The sequence below is a fragment of the Pseudonaja textilis genome, chromosome 2 (assembly GCF_049901715.1).
Source record: "Pseudonaja textilis isolate UNSWEBS1 chromosome 2, rPseTex1.2, whole genome shotgun sequence".
Lineage (NCBI taxonomy): Eukaryota > Metazoa > Chordata > Lepidosauria > Squamata > Elapidae > Pseudonaja > Pseudonaja textilis.
The window spans coordinates 215918717-215939218 of NC_141991.1; the positions used below are offsets into that span (position 1 = coordinate 215918717).

A 20502-nucleotide genomic window follows, 5' to 3' on the forward strand; every position below is an offset into this window, starting at 1 on the left:
TATGTATATACTTATACCTATTATCTTGTAAACGATTGACAAATCAAAATAAATAAATTAAAAGAATAAAATAAATGCACAACCTTCACTTAGACCTATATAAACTTCAGATTCATCCATTTTTTAAATGAAGTAATTACTTTCAGGAATTGGCCAGATTAATATTCATGTATTAAGAAAAACCTTAATTTCAATCTTGTTTATATTGGATTCCTTCTGATGTTAGTGCTTATTCCCTGTAATAGTTGATTATATTATATTATATCTATCCTGTTTAAAAGTTTCAACATGACTTTTGACAATTGCCATATATTTTGGTATATTTGGATAAAATATACACTATTTATGAATATAAATATGAAGCTATTAGTAACAAAAGAACATTATTATAGTCATTATTATTTGTAAAATTTATTAGCCGCATCTAACCACACAGTAATGCTGGACGGCTTACAATGTATCTACATAATGACCAATTACTTCCAAAGTGTAGGGTTATTAATAAAAATATTTTATACAACATTTATATAATACTCTTGAAATTGAAATACTGTTTTAAAGATTGCATATAATATATCACTTTCTGGCTCTTAAAAAACAATGCTATTATAGAAAGCAAAATTGTAGCTGGAGGGATCTACTGATATTTACTGCCATACTCAATTTCCTTTAGCTGTTTTGAGGATGCAATTCTTAAGAGCATCCACTGACAACATGTTAGAAATCCATGTCTTACCAACAAGCATGGATTTGCCATTTTTATTTCATCTATAGTAGCCCTCTACACTGTGTCTGATTCCAGGAAGTCACCATCCTTTTTGGTGGACAAAGGAAAATAATGAAATAGATGACGTATGAATACATATGTGAATATAGATGACTGCAAAACTCAGTGAATAAAAATATTTTCTGCTAATGCAAAATGCCCACTGAACACAGCTGTTTTCTTTCCACATTAATGTTTATATTACATATAGTCTTTCCTGAATGGAATCCCAAAATAACTCTTACTCTTTTAAGTTTCAAATATCCTTGAAAACCCTTCTGTATATCAATTATTTTCAAAATTCTTTTAGAAACCAACATGAATTAAATTAAAATCTAGAATAGCCAGAGTTCCTGAACCTTAAGCTAAGTCTTCATAACTATATTTATGTTTCAGAGATACATAAAGAGGATGGTGACATTTATGCACCCTTTCTAAATATTTATGAAATTCTAGCATTTCTAAATGGCAGGTCTAGTGGCTCTGCTGAGATTGTATTACAAATACTCCTGTGGTTTTGGCTAGACACTATATTCCTATCACAGACTTAATGATCTAATTCCCAGCTACAGAAGAATTTCCAACCAAACTTATAATTAACCCTATGAGTAATAAAGAAAAGATTAAAGCATCCAAAACATACCAGAAAGAACACAAGAGAAATGGTTCGGTCTGTACAACACAAGGTGAAAAAATTTGGGGTTCTATTTTTCTGTTCCAAAAGAAATGACAGTATTGAAAACTTCTCCTTACATGCAGATTATATTTCCTATTTCCATATTTCTGACCGTTCTTTGATTTGCATTAAGAAATTTGTATGAAAGAAACAACATTTAACATCTGGTACATTCTACTACCGCAGCAATGTAACAAATTGTTTTATAAATACATGCTTGATTGTGTATCTGAGTAGATGCAAATCAAGTCATTTTATGATATAATTTAGCTAAAATGGTACTTTTAATGGAGAATCCAATGAATCTTGTTATATTGCTACATCAACTCAGGACCAGAAAGCATCAAATGTCAATTCCTTTGCCTTTGATTCAGATACTCTAGAGAATGTAGGTTTATTCATGAGACTTCATCAAGGCTTTTTTCTTTCCATCTCCATGGGAAGAAAACATAAAAGACTCTTAAATAATTCATCACAGTCACCCACTTACCAATCTCTCACTAACCTGAGGCACTAAATGTCCTTGCTTACTAACACCATAAATAACTGTCCACAACCCTCTAGAGAATTTAGGTGCTTGTGTGCTCATATAGAGTTGTTATTATATTCAAAAGTCAAATTAGAGATAATTAGGTCCACATCTATTTTAATTATTAATTAATACATTTTTGCCGATCAGCTAAATTCAAGCAACACTGTTTTCAAAATCCTGCCTCAACAAAGAGTTTGTTAAAATAAATTACTATATTTAGTACTGATAAAAATACTAAAAATGTAAGATTATAATATATTGCAGCATAACAACGTCTATACAAATTCTACTACAACAAATGTTCATTCCTGAAAAACTGACAAGGATGTATCCTTTTTCTTCATTTGTAATTTTCTGTATATGTTAGAAATTTTATTACTGCAAAATCATTACAGTATACAAAAAGCAGTTTTATAAATAACTGTAAACATATACATGCCTCTTTCTAATCATAAGAAGCCTTTAAATGAATTATATCATTAAGGATAGGAGAAAATTTAACCATAGTAATAGGTACATCTAACTATATTGTGACAAAATGATGGGAAGGAGGTTTGGTGGATATTCTTTGCATGTGACTAGCCCATTAGCTATTTAGAATTCATGATGAAAAGGGGTTCCTTGATTGTACTCTTAACTCATATTTATAGAGAAATTCTATGCAGGCAAGTGCTTTGCAGGCAGCTTATATTTATTCTAGCAATCCAGGCACCTCCAGAAATAGCATCTGAAGCAAAAATTATATTTATTATATTTATTATTATTATTATTATTATTATTATTATTATTATTATTATTATTATTATTATTATTTATTTATTTATTTATTGGCTGCCCACAGAGTAACTGCTCCTTACATGCAGATTACATCTGGGTGGCTTAGAATGTTAAAAGATAAAACTATACAAAACCCATTCACAATACAAATAAAATATTATAAAAATACAAATACTCAACCTAACTAAAAGAGGGAGAGGGAGAGAGTAGGATGAGTATAGAGAAGGGGAGTTGGGATCTGTTATTAATATATCAACCGCCCCCAATGTGAACCACTTCCCTTGGAGCCCCAAGCCAACTGGCAGAAACAGGTCTTTAAGCTCTTGTGGAAGGCAGGAGGTTGGACTCAACCTCACTCTGGGGGATTGGGGGAGCAAGATGCTCCAAAAGGCAGGAGGGATATTTGAGAACACTAAACACCAACAGCAGGATTCCTCAACCTGAGCACCTTCTACAATAACTTGGAGAATAATGGGTGTTAGTCCATATATGGTAAGTTTGCCTTAAGAGAAGAGAATGAAAAGAACGAACCTTTCCCATTAATACAAATATATTGTATCCATTTGGTGATTTCCCAGACAATTTTGGGGAAGGACTTGCATGATATTATCTTATAAAATATATGAACAGGTTTTTTTCATTCTAAGCATTGCGTTCCTCCCCTCTCATCTGTCTGTATAGGAGGTGTAAATCATGGGCAGCGGTAACTTTTCAGAACAGAAAAAGAATTAGGAGCTGAGGTGATGCAATGGTTAAAATGCAGTATTCATGCTGCCCATAGCCGGGAATTCGATTCTTACTGGCTCAAGGTTGACTCAGCCTTCCAACCGTCCAAGGTCAGTAAAATGAGGGCTGTTGGAGGCAATATGCTGATATTGTAAAATGCTCAGAGAGTGCTGTAAAGTGCTATAAAGTGGTATATAAGTGCTATTACTATGGCTCTTTAGCAATGAAACAGTACATTGCTTACAAATTTGATTGGTGGAATTCAGAACTGAAAAGTAATCAATAAATGATCCCTTTATCTCAACTTCGGCATTATTCCCAAAAACCTGACTCTAATATTTATAATTTTAACATGAAACATATTAATTTCTGGAATTTACAGCAATATTTTGAAGTAACAGGTCCCAATATCTTCCAAGGCATTAATTTATAAAAACAAGTAACTGCATGCAGTCTGAATCTGTTCTTCTTTTTCATGCATATAGATAATGAAATGTTACGAAACACCAAACTGTATATTCATATCTTCATTTGTGAATTCATCTCATTAGTTCTCAGCTCACACCTTCACCATAGTATTCCCAGAACTGATACTATTATTGATTTTTTTAAAAAATTTCTGAACATTGAGATGGTCTTTTCAGCATCTACTAGCCTGAGCCTCAGGATAAACAAGTTCTTACTCATTCATGTCTAAAGGGCATTTCTGTCTGAAGGGATTTGCATCTTTTCCAAAGAGCTATGACATATTTCAAATACTTCCTTCTCTCCTTACAGCTACTTTTCTAAAGAATTCTAAATGCATGTTATTGTCTGTTTGGTATTCAGCTTGGGGAAAATATTTAACATGGATTGTGATTTAAAACAGAAAATATATTCAATGTTTCTTCCAGAAAAATAGCATTTTAGAATCCAAATAAAGACATGGTATTTAAAACTGATCTCATCATAGGAATAAATAGGGGAAATAATGTACCTTGTAACATTTATTACAAAGAAGAGGGATGGAACCAATATGTTTATTTGCACTTCTTTTCAAACTCATTTAATTATGTGAATTTGTGTTCAATTTTTTTGTGTAAGAAAAAAAGCAAAGATCATTTTCAAGTCTGGCATTAAAAATTCATCCTAAATTTGGTACAATTTAAGTTTTTCCTCACAGAAATAGAAAAGAAATAAGATGTTCAATGAAATAAATTGACAATATATTGAAACTGTTTCAGACTAGAAGAAGCAGCATAATCATAGTTGTCTTTCCCAAAATGGAAGAAAATTAATTTTTATTGTGATATGTTTCTGAAAATCCTGAAATTTTACTAAGCTTATCGACATTCTTGTTTTGCAGATAATTTATTTTAGCTATACATATTGGTGGTCATTCCTGAACTTGTGAAAGAGAAAAACCAGTAACATAAGTGAGTTAGTAATAAATGAAAGAAATATGTAGAATCAGTCTTGAAAAAGTTTATTTAGTATCATTTCTGAAATATAATAATCTTTTCAATATTACAATTGTCTGTTTACACCTGTAATTATTTTTTAATGACAAAATATTATTTTATTTCTTAAAGAAAATAGTGCAGTACAATCTTAACTAATATTATGTGAGAATTAAACCTCTTTATATTCAATAGAGCTGAATCCCAAAATTAACAACTATTAGCTTGCATCCCTAATTATCTAATAAAAATAGATGGAATAAGAGAGGCATTTTAATTCTACTTTAGCAGCATTTTTCAATTAAAGTTTAGCTATAAAGTTTTCATGAATCTACTAAAAAAACAAAGAATCAATGAAAATAATTAAGAATGTTTCAAAGTAGGTTACCATAGTTTTCATGAACGCTATTCATTTGAGAGACATCTACATTTCCTATGATTAACTGAAGATTTTAATCTGCATAAAGAGTTAAATTCTACTGTCTTGAAATAAAAGCAACTTATTTCACAACACACTAATTTATCTCAATAAGAATCTAAGGGAACCTTGCCACAACATTTTGAAAGTTTTTCTAATTTTTTTGGGGGGGAAACTACTTTCTACACCAAGATATTTATTTATATTGTTTGTACGTTAAGATAAAACACTAAAATTGCATCTTGCAGAAAGGCTCAACTTACTCCTTTTACTAATAGTCCTTTTTTTTTCTTGAGAAGCATATGTTGAACATGCTTTAACAGTTTAAAAGTGTACTTGTGTCTGAAAATCGCAAAACTTGCACGATGTTAGAAAATCTGTTTCTAAAAATGTTGCATAACAGTGGGGGTTTATTTATTCAAATTAATTCATTTTCTTTAAAAAGCTGTTAAATAACATTAGAAAAGATGTTTTATAGCATGCCACTCTTCAGAAAATAATGCTTATTTCTATTCCATCAAGCTTCCAGTGTACTAAAAAATCTGAAGATATTGATACATGTTCAGTTAAAAAGTATTTATTGGGGTCATAAAACCAGTATGTCCTCAGACTACAAAACAAAGAGCAAAGAACAAGATCTAGAAGAAATTATTGAGGTAGATGATACTTCAATGGCACAAAGTGAAATAAATGAAAACCCATATGTGTTTTGATATAAAAAGAAGAGAGGAGGCACATTGTTCTCAAATGAAAAAAGGAAATAAATCATTTTCAAAGTGCTTTATCGGCATATTACCTATAGTCCAAAGCATTTCAGGTGTAATATTATCAAAATATGATCTAATTATCTTTCCACTTTCAAAGTCCTTACAAAGGACTACATCTCTAAAAGGTGAGCCTATTTTGAAAGTTCTTTTAAAGTCCACTTTTGTCCTTGATATCAAATCACTCCATTTTATGGAGTCAGTATCTAACCCATTTCCTCCCTGCAAAATGGAGAAACCGGAAAAGTTACACCAGAGGTCTTCTATGCTCCAGTGTTATCCAATCTTTCACCTCTAATACAGAAAGAAAATAGCGTGCCATTACTTCTAGCTTGCTCATAAAACATAAGAGAGAGCCTGAGTAGCAAACTCTGAAATTCTATTTCATGCTTAAAAAGAAGTTTGGTATGGAACGTTACATTTGAGAGAAGGAAAGGAAGACAAAAAAAAACTATGAAGGGGGCAAGGGAGCCCAAGAGCAGCAAATGACATTGCATGTATCATAATTTGCAATGATGTCATGTTACACAAACATTACTAAATCATGATTACTAAATCATGCTAAGTAACTATGACGCATAGCATTTTAGCTAATGACAATACGAGTAAGCAATTTGTCACATTTTCTCTCTGTCTCTGAGAAAATGGCATCTTTTGTCTCAGGTCAAATAACATTGGAGATTATAATAAGTCTAAAGCCTGATTCCAAAAGATTTTTAAGTATTTCAGTAGTATTTGGAGTAGTACCTAAACTGCCACTTTTCAATGTACCACATCTTACACTCACCCAAGGAGCTGAAGGTACCAGAAGTGTCAAAGTGAGCAAATCACTGCAACATTCCTCCACAGCCTGATGACACTTAACTACTTGATTTATCAGCCGAGCATAAACAACTGTTGGTAGAATCCGATGAGCTGTTTCAGAAGACACTTGTCCTGGGGCAAGCAAGAAACTCAGATTTTGCCTCATGGCAAGCAGGTGTCTCCACAACTTGCTCAGTTTTCCTTCAAGAGCACTCTACAAAAACAAAACAAAAACGATAAATATGATAAACAACTGAGGAAATAAAAACAAGTTAATTATGGGGGGTGAAAGGCCACTTGCCTCACTGGGCATCTGCAAGCACAACAGCAAACACACTGATACACACACACACACACACACACACACACACACACACACACACACTTCAGGCATTTTGCTTGTGCTTTCCCCCTCTCCCCCTTTCCAAGCCATCTGCAGAGAACATGTGTTGAGAGGGCATGATCTGACAAAGTCAAAAACACAACAAATTGCCAGACTTCTAGCTTCTTAAAATAAATAAAAAAACAGAGATCAAAGCGACCCTCCAAACAGGGTTGATTGTTTTTCCAAAAGAACGGCTTAAAGCAAGGGTAGTAAAAGGGAGGGAGAGATTAAAAATTGCAAACTTCTAAACAGAGTATTAGGAAAGTATAAACATGAGAATGTTTATCTTTTACCTACCACAGAATCTTATGTTCTTTTTCTGTTTAAACTTTTAGCCAGCTGTTACTTGCAATGTACTGAACAGCATGTTTTCATCAAGTGAAAATGAAAAAGACACTGTAAGAGCTCATTTGAAGTAATCAACATAAAGAGATTAGAATTTTACCAAAGTTAGAGACAAAAGCACATAAGTGTAAGGAAAGTGCTGCTAAACAAAAAAACAAAAAAATTAGCTATCATCCATTCTGAAGATATAGACAAGTATCGATTTAAAATAACAAACCATGGGAAAAAAATGTGACAACTCAACCACAATGTGAATGAGGTTTCTGATTTTAATGCAGAGTTTTGAAAAATTTCATTTTAATCACTGATGTTCCCTTCTATTAATCATAATTATGCTGCCTACAATTGATATTGTCCATTGTATATAGAAAACTGCCAATGAAAAACGTGTATTTCAATATAGTGAAAAAATACAAAATACCTGTACATATTGTATATAGACGTATTCAGAAAGGACAGTAGAAGATACATGCTACCAAAAGGAAACTAAATCACAAACCCAAACACATACCTTAGTCCATGCACATTTAAAAATGAGACAACTGATCAATTCTAATATTCAAAACATAAAATAATTAAACTATATATAATAGGGAAGGCAAACTGAATTCAGATTTGATCCAGACAATGTTATTCTGGAGCTTTAGTGAAAGATATCTAAGTCATTCATTTGTGCAGAAGACAGGAAATAGCAATTGAGACTAGGTCTGGAGAAAGGCTATTCCCACTGGCACAAATGGAGAGAAGGCTATTTTTGTCTATTTCTTCTTGTTGTCCTCCAATCCAAAAGGTATTTTCATTTAATTCTAAATGGTTCCTCAGTCTGTAGGGGGCTTGCATAAGAGCACCAACGTGCCTACTGTCCCTGTCCTATTGTTTCTTTTATATATTTTTTATTTTTCTTATATGAATCCATGTATTCATAACTATGTTATTACTTATACCTATTATCTTGTAAGCAATTGACAAATAAGAAAAATACAATGAACAGCAAGGCAATGGGAAATAGGGATATGTAACTTCCTCTTCTAATGGAAATTCTTTATCAGGTTTGAAATGTTGATATTTTGTAGATATTGGATAGATAGTATATAAATATTGGATAAATATTGGATAAATATTAAAATGCTTTCTGAAATGTATTTCTTTAATTACAGAAAGACTCCTTTTTTTGCATTACATTTTAAATTATTCACTTTGCCTGATTCTTAAGAGAATGTTTTCAAATAATTTCAAAATATTTCATTTTATTATTGGAGTTGTTGGTGTGAGCAAACAACAGATGAAGAACAATGGACAACAAACAGGATCACTTCATTTTATAGCACAAGAAGGAGATCGCCCAATCAAGAGTCCGTCCAATTTGGTCAATCCTTGTTGCTGTCACTATTTAAGTTCAAAAGAAAGATCTAACATATTTCACATTATCCAACTAATTTTCTCTATGGCCTTCATTATAAAAGTTAGACAGGTTTTTATACTCACATTCAGAAAGGTGATAACATAAATTTGCTAATATGTTACACCAAGCCAGGGAACTGTATGCTAACATAAAATAAATAATATTTGCCTTAAATATATTCAATAATTAGGCAGCATAATAGTTGAGCTTGAAAACAAGTTCCCTTTCCTAAAACACCTGTATGCTTTCTGAACATGCATAAAAATGATATACAGATATTTTGAAAAAGAAAATTCACCCATTTCTCTAGTGATCAATGGAAGCACTTTTATTAGTAATCAGCAAAACAGCAACTCAGCCAAAATAACTGCCATCATGCTTTCAAAACACTACAGCACAATATGCAGGAGTACATATACACAACACCTCTTTCCAAATTATTAAAGCAGCCATATTTTTACAAGGCTCAAACAACTGCTTAGATCAGGGGTGTCAAACGTGATTTCCTTGAAGGCCGCATCAGGGTTGTGTTTGGCTATGGGGAGGCAGAGAGGCATGATTAGGGTAGACATGGCCAGCTCTATATCACTTGTGTCGGGGGCACCTGTGGTGATCAAGTGCTAAGACAGTACTTCCCTCAGGCCCTCCTTCCCTCTCATTATAATCTCTTTCCTTCATTCCTTTTCTTCTTCTTTTTTCCCTCTTCCTTCTCCTTTCTTCTTCCTTCCCCTCTTTCCTTCTTTTTCCTTCCTTGCTCTCTTCCTATCTTTTGTTCTTTTTCTTTGTCTTTCCTCTTTCCCTTTCTCCTTTCCTGTCCCTTCTTGAATGCTCATATGCAAAAGGGGAAACATTTCTCCTTTTGTTTTGCTGTTAGTTTATTTTGTTAGCTCTTTGCCAGCAAAAATGGACCCCGGCCGCCTGCCCCTCCAGGACCTGTTTTTGCTGGCAAAGGGCTGCAGGAGGCTGTCGTGGCTGAAAATGGAGCCTAGAAGCACCAAACATGGCCCTCCAAAACTCCATTTTCACTGGCAGAGGCACCACAGGCCACTCCTTCGCTATTTCCAGAGTGGCCCCGTGGGCCAGATCTAAGCATCCATGGGCTGGATTAGGTCCATGGACAGTCTTTGCATGCATATGTTCATTTAATTCCTTCAGTTCCCTTTTTTCTCATAGCCCTCAATTTTAACAAAGAATGCCATAATTAAGGACTTACAGAATAGGTATTTGAGAAAGTAAAAATATTATTAATTCTGTACAATTCAGTTCAATCAATATCATCTGGTATAATCAAAGACAGTCCTTTGCTGATCAATGAGTTTGTTTGAAAGAAGTAAGACAGAGGATTAAATATACCATTTTTACCATATACCATATGGTATATTTAATTCTATAGTATGGTATATTTATCCATTGTTCCTTTTCTTTACAAAGCAAAATCATTCACTGTTTAAAGTAGAATTACATATATCATATTTATGTATAAATATAAATACGGTGTATTTAATTCTACTTTTTAAACAGTGAATGATTTTGCTTTGTAAAGAAAAAGAACAATAGACTTCAGACACACAGCCCACACTACTTAATTACACAGAATGTTTAAAAACACATATGATTCCCCATATATTGGAAGGCAGGCTGAATTACTTGTTAATAACAAAAGCAAAGATATATAGCTATGTATCCTAATAGCAAAATTAAAAACTGGGAGACAAAGTAATAATCCGCTCATTTTGGATAAGTTTTAATAAAATATCTCATTTAAATTAATTGATTGTAATGCTAAATAAATGCGTTATTATATAAGTTGCTTTAGTTAGTATGAAAGCTCCATAAACTTTAAGAGTAGACTACAAGATGAAAAAAAAACACGTTAGAATTACAAACCTGTACTAAAAGAATGAATGTCACCCTGTTCCTATTTCTACAAGGTGACCTTTTCCCAAAGCTAATTAAAAATGTGAAATGTTCCCCAATGTAAGCCTTCTATTTGTCATTGCCTCCAACATGGAGTATTATGACTGTCACAGCAAATGGCACTGTGGAAGTAGGGCTTAACAAGAAAGCTTGATGCACCTATGTTAATATGCAATGCAAGCTCTTCTCAGCAGGTGCTCCATATGAAGTTTGTTTCATGAATAATTCAACAAGGAAGCTTCTTTGCAGAGACACCTTTCTCAATGTTTTTCAAGTGAGATCAGTAGAAATCAGGAGCTGTCATTGCCAATTTGCTTCAGTCCAGGTTTTTAAAGTGACACCTTCAATACGTTACTGAGGTTGAAATGCATTTTTCTTCTTTTTACATGTCAGCTATCAAGGACTGCTTTGTTTTCCACACTTACCACTCCAAAATCAAGAACTGGCATTTTGTGGATAATTAACAAAAACTGAGAGTTTGGAAAGCAATGCATCATTACTTGTCTTAGTCACAAATGACTGTCCCTGGCATCGGGATATTTAAATTTGATCCCTAAACTACTGCTACAGAATTGTAATTCAGATCAAACCTCCAGCTGCATTAGCATTTTCTCTACAATAAGCCAGGGCACAAATTAATTCTTCATGATACTTGTGGACTCTTGAGCTAAATGAAAGAAACAGTTATGAACAAAATACCTTCCCTCCAAATGCATATGCTAGAATATTCAGGCACCACATGCAGAACAAATGTGTTGGTATCAATGCATAACCCAGACTAATTTAAAGAAAGTGTTTTTTTCATTTTGTTTTAATTACATACGGTTGATATGACTGTTTATGAAAAAAATGCTTGCATAAGTCATTTCTTGGGAGATCTAATCAAAATAATTCTATCAGGTACATAATTTTGCCATTATATTATAATGCTTTCATGTTTAAAAAACCCTTTTGATTCAATTTTAATGAATCAAGGATCTGGGCATCTACAACCCAAAAGAAAAAAGAAAAAATGTTTGTTATTAATACTAATTGGCATAAATATTTGAAAATACAATAAATAATAAATGGGTAAGGAAATATACAAGCATGGCTTCTGGACTTCTTTCCAGGATCTTTATTGGTGGCCATTTGTATGCATGTACTGTATTTCTTTAAAATGTAACACAAAATTGTCTGCTGTATTCACTCTCCTTAGAGTATATGTATATGTTGTTGTCTCTGTATAACTGTAAGTTCTAATAAGGCTAAACATACGTGTATATCTGTGTGTGTGTGTGCGCGCATTGTGTGTATACATACATGACGTTCTTATGTGGAAAAATACAAACAGGTTCCCTTGGTTTATGTGTGAGTAAATCTAATGAGATTGCTGCATATACATTGTATCTGTGTGTTTGTGGGTGCTTCTCTATGGTCATGTTGCATTTGTGTATATTGGTGAGTTAACTATATATGCTCCAATTGAGGTCAAGTGACCAGGAGGGAAGATGAATAAATTAGTTAGCAGCATTTCACTGATATTGTTTAGATTTGTTTTAGGCTGCCCAGAATGATATGTTTGTGAGAAGGGCAACTATATAAAATAGAGATAGATAGATAGATAGATAGATAGATAGATAGATAGATAGATAGATAGATAGATAGATAGATAGATAGATAGACAGACACTGACTGATTGAACGACTGACTGACTCATTAACTCATTCACTCACTCAACTTTTTCTTTGTTATGTGGCACTGGTTAAATAATAAATACTACAATGTTTTTCTCCACAGCTTCCTTGAAATTCCAGCTTATTTTAACACTGATCCTTCTTGTCAACTTCTGCTTTGCCAAATTTGTGCTATTTCCTAAGTTATTCTGCTGATAGACAGACAGATGGATAGAGTCCTGAGCCCCTTCACACTGTTTCTTTCCAACATTTTATTGGGTTGAAAAGAGTAAAATGACATTTACACAATACAAAAACTAGGAAGCAATTAAAATAATGACTTTCATATTATTAAAGCTTACCACATATCTAAGATTTAAATTTTCTATTTTGCCATAACAAACATCCAAAAGGGTTATCGGCTGGACAACAAGATTCCCTCCAGGTGTCCAAGGCAATGCAAGTTTTGACAGATCAGAAACCTGAAAGAAACACATAGTAGGATATTTTAAAACAAGTATGTACACTGAATTAAATACATAAACTATGATGATTTAGACTGGCTGAATTAAATTAAATTAAATTAAATTAAAAAGTTAAATTTTACATTTATAAATATGTACAGGCTCTAAAACATTTCCTTCTTTTAATTATCAAAATGCTTTATTTCATTAATGTAAAAAAATTAAAGTTAAATTTGCATGTAGCTTTTTTAATCAAAACACTAAAAGCAATTATTCTAACAGAAGGTTACCAATTAACCACTTCCACTTATCTAATTTCTTACTAACTTCTAATTATGCCCATTTCAAAGTAATCAATCTGAAGCAGACCCAAATTGTTCCTTAGAATTTTCGGCTTCATTATTAGCTTTTTAATAAAGAGAATATCAGCACTAGTTCAGGAAATCATGCTTTCTTTTTACCCCAAACTGTTTTTCCCCCTTTTATTTGCAAGAACTAGCTTTCTCAGAAACTAAATAATAGGGGAGCATATTCTGGAAGTTCTTGGATACACTTGCAAATATTAAGAAACTCAACTGGAAAAGGTGACGTAATACCTTTGCCCTTTATGGAATGTTATCTAGGACCACTGCTTTCTATTGTTTAAGTCTCATGTCTAATTAATGACTTTATTTGTTTGATTGACTGCTTTCTGATGGATCACATATCCTGAATTTAATACTTTTTAAATCTGATATAGATTTAATACACACACACACACACAAATACACATCATCTTAATAAATGTTTTTCAATTTGCCTGAAATATTCATGATTTGTGCTGTTGGGAGGGGCAAAAAGTCACTTTATTTATTCTTCTTTATTTATTTGTATCCAACCTTTAATAGTTTTACTATCTATTATTTTATTTTACACTTTGCAAAATTAAGTCGCCCTTCCAAATGCAGGGATCAAGCTTTGTGAATATCCCTGAAGAGATATGATAAATGAATCATAGACAAACCATTACTATGACATCTTGATACCACAGCTTTGCAAAAGTTTATGAACTGATCAAGTTATACAATACAGTAATAGGAAATTTCTCCCAGCATGAATAAAATCCACATTCTTACACTGTATGAACATTTTTAAACTTCTGAAAAAGCAACATACTTACTTGCAGTTAAAATATACAACTTTTCAGTGTATTCTTTTAGTTGTCTTATTCATAACCTTTTAATCAGTGGAGTAAAGTCAAATGGCAGCCTTGACCTCATGGGTGAAGACCTGGCTTCTTTTTACATCAGTGCAATGCATTGCACATATATTAGAAAAGTTTAGAACTTTGATCACACAACCTCAACCACCATCTTGACTTTTTTGACAAACCTAACAGATGCCCCATGTCCATTAACTGAAACAAATTCTTCATATAAATAGATCCCTCATGCTATCAAAACTCACCTGCTGATTTCTCTGCAGTTTGTATCTCATTGCCTGGCACATCTCGATAATTTGAAGAAGTTCTGGATGTGGAATGATTACTTTCGATGCAGTTCCTTCTGTGCTAAGGAAAGACCTATAAATATTTGTATTGCATTAAAAATGTTAATGACAGCTTTAATTTATTTTCATGTCACATTTTTCATAGTTAGTCAGCATAAATCTGAACTTCACTTCTAAAATTTCAGAGATTGAATACCATAATGTTTAAATATAAAGCTGATTTTGCAAAAATGAAGTTATTCATTAAAAACAGTTTAAAGTTCCAGGTAAATGTTGCCAGAGTAAAACCAACACAAATACAGATTATGGAAACATATTTGAAAACTTCTCTTTGGAAACACAATTTAAACTTCTCTTTGATTCACTGTAATAATTAGGAATCAACATGTTCCTTTTATACAATAGGCATGTTTTCCAACCATATAGTGCAAAATATATTAACTAACTATAAAGAAGTTTAGAAGTGACTTTGGGAAAAGCACGAAACAGCTATTAGAGAAGGACTTGGACAGGAGATTACACATTAATTGAAGGAAGTGTTAGAAGGGAACTCAAAACAACCCCAACTTGATTTTGTTTAACACTGAGATGAAACAGAGAGAAATTTGAACAAGCTTTCATTTCTGTTATTATATCCTATAACAATAAAGTAGCATTCTTGGAATTCTGCAATGTCTGCTTCTTGACCTGGTGATCCTGACAGAGCCTAAAACAGCAACAATAGACTTCAGTGTCTGAAGAGTTTAACCATGGAACCCAAGAGCTCTGGAGACAGCCTACACAATATATTGGGGTTACTAATTTTCATTCTACAGCTCAATGCAAATTATCCTAGTCTAATGGTAAAGGCATCTCAGAAAACAAGAACTTATCAAATTTCAGTCCACAAACACATTTCCATAAACAGTGATCTATATCTGTCAACCCAGGAATAAATCACTACATCCCAGAAAGATCACTATTTTTCTCAAAACTCATATCAAACCGAAAATAGCTTGAAAGTAAATGAAATTTACTAAACAGCAAGCAAGGCTGTAGATATTTTTTATTTTATAAAGCAATTCACTGTATCATATCACAGCCTAAAACTGAATTCTTCTTTCTCTTTACCTTTCTCTTTTCCATTTATTTTCTTGAAAGAGTTTCTGATGTAGCCAAGGCAATGTCGGCACTTATCTTATGAATATCTTCTCACATAAACTTGTTCATTTCTTTTGATTACCAGGTATTGCCCTTTTCAACATCCCCATTCCCTTCTGAAGTGTTAGTATATGTTCTGCACCCAGAGTCAATAAGATAAACTGTAACATATTATTATTTATTCTTATTTATAATAAACATTTTATGCATTTCATCTAATAGTTGAGTATGTGTGTGTGTGTGTATGCATATGTGTGTATATGTATATGTATATGTGTGTGTGTGTGTGTGTGTGTGTGTGTGTGTGTGTGTGTGTGTGTGCATATAGAGAGAGAGACAGAGAAACACAATACAGAAGCCTGATGATGGCAGATGAGATTCTGCCGAAACGTTGCTACAACTTTAAAAGCACAACTATGATGATGTGGGAAAATACCCGAACAAAGCTGAATACCATACATACATACATAATACATACATACATACATATATATATACACACTGCTCAAAAAAATAAAGGGAACACAAAAATAAGACATCCTAGATCTGAATGAATGAAATATTCTGATTAAATACTTTGTTCATTACATAGTTGAATGTGCTGACAACAATATCACACAAAATTTATCAATGGAAATCAAATTTAGCAACCCATGGAGGTCTGGATTTGGAGTTACACTCAAAATTAAAGTGGAAAAAAACACTACAGGCTGATCCAACTTTGATGTAATGTCCTTAAAACAAGTCAAAATGAGGCTCAGTAGTGTGTGTGGCCTCCACGTGCCTGTATGACCTCCCTACAACGCCTGGGCATGCTCCTGATGAGGTGGCAGATGATCTCCTGGGGGATCTCCTCTCACACCTGGACTAAAGCATCCCCCAACTCCTGGACAGTCTGTGGTGCAACGTGGCGTTGGTGGATGGAGTGAGACATGATGTCCCAGATGTGCTCAATTGGATTCAGGTCTGGGGAATGGGCAGGCCAGTCCATAGCATCAATGCCTTCGTCTTGCAGGAACTGCTGACGCACTCCAGCCACATGAGGTCTAGCATTGTCGTACATTAGGAGGAACCCAGGGCAACCGCACCAGCATATGGTCTCACAAGGGGTCTGAAGATCTCATCTCGGTACCTAATGGCAGTCAGGCTACCTCTGGCGAGCACATGGAGGGCTGTGTGGCCCCCTAAAGAAATGCCACCCCACACCATTACTGACCCACTGCCAAACCGGTCATGCTGGAGGATATTGCAGGCAGCAGAATGTTTTCCACGGTATCTCCAGACCCTGTCATGCCTGTCACATGTGCTCAGTGTGAACCTGCTTTCATGTGTGAAGAGCACAGGGCGCCATTGGTGAATTTGCCAATCCTGGTGTTCTCTGGCAAATGCCAAACGTCCTGCACGGTGTTGGGCTGTAAGCACAACCCCCACCTGTGGACGTCGGGCCCTCAAACCACCCTCATAGAGTCTGTTTTTGACCATTTGAGCAGCCACATGCACATTTGTGGCCTGCTGGAGGTCATTTTGCAGGGCTCTGGCAGTGCTCCTCCTGTCCCTCCTTACACAAAGGCGGAGGTAGCGGTCCTGATGCTGGGTTGTTGCCCTCCTATGGCCTCCTCCACGTCTCCTGATGTACTGGCCTGTCTCCTGGTAGCGCCTCCATGCTCTGGACACTACGCTGACAGACACAGCAAACCTTCTTGCCACAGCTCGCATTGATGTGCCATCCTGGATCAGCTGCACTACCTGAGCCACTTGTGTAAGCTGTAGACTCCCTCTCATGCTACCACTAGAGTGAAAGCACCGCCAGCATTCAAAAGTGACCAAACCATCAACCAGAAAGCATAGGAACTGAGAAGTGGTCTGTGATCACCACCTGCAGAACCACTCTTTTATTGGGGATGTCTTGCTAACTGCATATGCTTTCCACCTATTGTCTATTCCATTTGCACAACAGCATGTGAAATTGATTGTCAATCAGTGTTGCTACCTAAGTGGACAGTTTGATTTCACAGAAGTGTGATTGACTTGGAGTTACATTGTGTTGTTTAAGTATTCCCTTTAGTTTTTTGAGCAGTGTGTGTGTGTGTGTGTGTGTGTGTATATATATATATATATTTGTATATAAAATATATACAATATGTATATAAAATATATATTGTTGAGGTAATTCCCCATTAGGAGAATGAGTGCACAAAGGGAGACGTAGTGAGAGTGATGTTGAATAACACACAACCAGCACACAGATATACTGAATAGTAAAATGTAGGTTTTACTTCCAGTAAACGGTTAAGCAAAGTCCAACAGGCAGTCCAAGTCATACACGGTTAAAGCAGTCAGTATTCAGTCCAGGGATAATCCAAATAACAAAGTCCAGTATCATGAACAGTTCAGTAAACAGACTCACAGCAATCCAAGAAGAACAACAATCAGCAACAGTCAACAGGAAAAATAAAGGAACCAAAAACAATGAACAACAGAACATCTAGCAATGAGCAACTACCAACAACAGAACAGAACAATCCAGGTTTCTGGCTCCATCTTATGGCCGTTTGAGGAACCACACCCAATTACAATTACTGCATTCCCTTAAAGAAACAGTGTTAAATGTCTATCCTGGTTTATATATTTCCAACCCAACTGTTAGGTGACTATCAATTCCTAACATACATACATGCACACATACACATATTCAAAAAGGAACAGAGACAAAAATGGTTTTTTTCTAATTCTACGTTATGCTTCTACAAACCAAATATGTAAAGTTCTACGAATATTTCTTGAGTCTTAATTAATGGTTCATACATTGCCTGGGCCACAGCTATTGTATATTATGACCAAAATTAACTAGTACCTTATTAATCCAACCACTGAATTTTTAAAAAAATTCACAATAAGGTAAATGGCAGATAAACACCTTTGGTGGGAACATTCTAAGGGCTGGATTCCATTTCTTCATAGATAAAGGGATAAATATAATAACCTACTAAAAGGATTATAATGAACAAAGGGTTAAACAGATGATCAGGAACCACAAACTGCAAAAAAAGCAAGTACAATCTCAGGCTTCAGCAGCAGCAACACAGTGTCAAGGTCAAGAAAAATACTTCCTTTATCCTGTATTCATCAAATCACACTTTGTATCCATTTCTGAGCATTTTATTTTAGGAAGGACATATAACTGGTTAGGAGAGCAACCAAGATGAGGAGAGCATTAGAAGAAAAACATAGTTAAGTTCTTGTTCCCCACACAAAACACAAATCTTACACGTGAACCAGTGTCTAAAACCAGCCTGCATGGAACTAATTGCATGATCATTATCATCCTATTTTGTTTCTTGCAAATCTATACTTAATTTAATAACTACTAATAGCTGGAAAATTATTTAGGAAGGTTTCTATACAAGTTTACATTAGCAGTAGATAATCAATTCTTGTGCGTGGCTTCATTCTTGTTTACACTAAAAATTCCAATCTAGCTAAACCATGTCTGAAAGTGTTTAGCCAAGTGAAGTAGGGTCAAGCTTAGTTGTGTAATGTTAGTAAATCTATGATTTTTTGCTAGGCCCTGATCTGGTAACTTGACACCTATGAGAAGGGAGATTTCATATCAGCAAAATACTAAATAAATGATGAATGGATTCCATTAGTCCTTTCTGTTTTAGGACACAACATCAAATGTATGAACCTCTATAATGATATGTACTGTGTTTGTTTTCTACCTACTAAGATAAACATGCATGTCTACTTCTTTAAGAGGCCTGTCCCCTTCTTTTAATGTTCAATATACATAAACCTGTAACAAGCATTTCCATATCTACGTCATTTCAATAGTGGTGATATATAGCGTCTTTCCACTGCTTACCTAACCTTGTCAATAAGAGCTTCTAAAGATGTGTTTAACTCCAACATAAGAACAGCTCGGGAATTTAATCCTTCTGTAAGCAGCACCACCTGAAAGGGAAATAAAAAACATACAGAGAATCATCCCTAAAAGCATTTCTGCTTTCTTGTCTCTAAGCAAACTTTTTTTTTTCCTTTAAGAAATTGAAAAGAACATTCCCTCATGATATCTGTGAATAGAAGAAAAACATGAAGTTTAAATGGGCACAGTACTGCATCCATCATACAATCTCAAAAATAAAAACTATCTGTGGTGGTGCAGTGGCAAGAATGAAGTGCTGCAGGCTAACTCACTGCTCACTCCAGTTCAATTCTGAATGGCTCAAGGTTGACTCAGCCTTCCATCCTTCCAAGGTGGGTAAATTGAGGACCCAGATTGTTGGGGGCAATATGCTAACTGTGTAAACTGCTTTGAGATGGCTGTAAAAGCACTGTGAAGCGGTATAATAGTCTAAGTGCTATTGCTATTTTCAGCCTAGATTCTTCCACATGTCCAGACTTTAATTCCACCAATTCCCCACTAGGGTGGCTTTTGCTGGCACTGTGGTTATTTTTAAATACATGCTGAAACTTGGCACAGTCACAGGTCACTGATGCATACAGAGCACACATACACCAAAGATCAACCCTGAGCTACTGTAATAGTTTTTGCATTTATACAATCTCAATATAACAAGGCATTTGTATGCTTCATATATTACAGATAATCTTTGACTTATTATCATAATTGAGCTGGGAATTTTGGCTGTAAATCATTGAAGTCATTAAGCGAGGTGCCCACGACTGCTTTTCTCAATGACTGCAATTCTAGCTGTCCCCATCACAATAGTTAAGCAACCATGTAAGTCGTTTAATGTCTATGCAGAGGTACCTCAAGAGTGGGAGGGCCTGGCACCATTGG

At 34.4% G+C, this 20502-nt stretch overlaps 1 protein-coding gene across 1 annotated transcript in view; it reads right to left on the reverse strand.

The window, feature by feature from the left end:
- The window catches only part of LOC113445422 (uncharacterized), a 56363-nt gene that overhangs the window by 19049 nt on the left and 16812 nt on the right, over positions 1-20502 (reverse strand). Inside the window, exons 5-8 of the mRNA XM_087927018.1 lie at positions 19564-19652; positions 14517-14631; positions 12969-13088; positions 6886-7116 (exon numbers count right to left, since the gene is read on the reverse strand). Of these exons, the coding sequence (XP_087783144.1) occupies positions 6886-7116; positions 12969-13088; positions 14517-14631; positions 19564-19652 (555 nt within the window). The remainder of the gene's footprint in view (positions 1-6885; positions 7117-12968; positions 13089-14516; positions 14632-19563; positions 19653-20502) is intronic.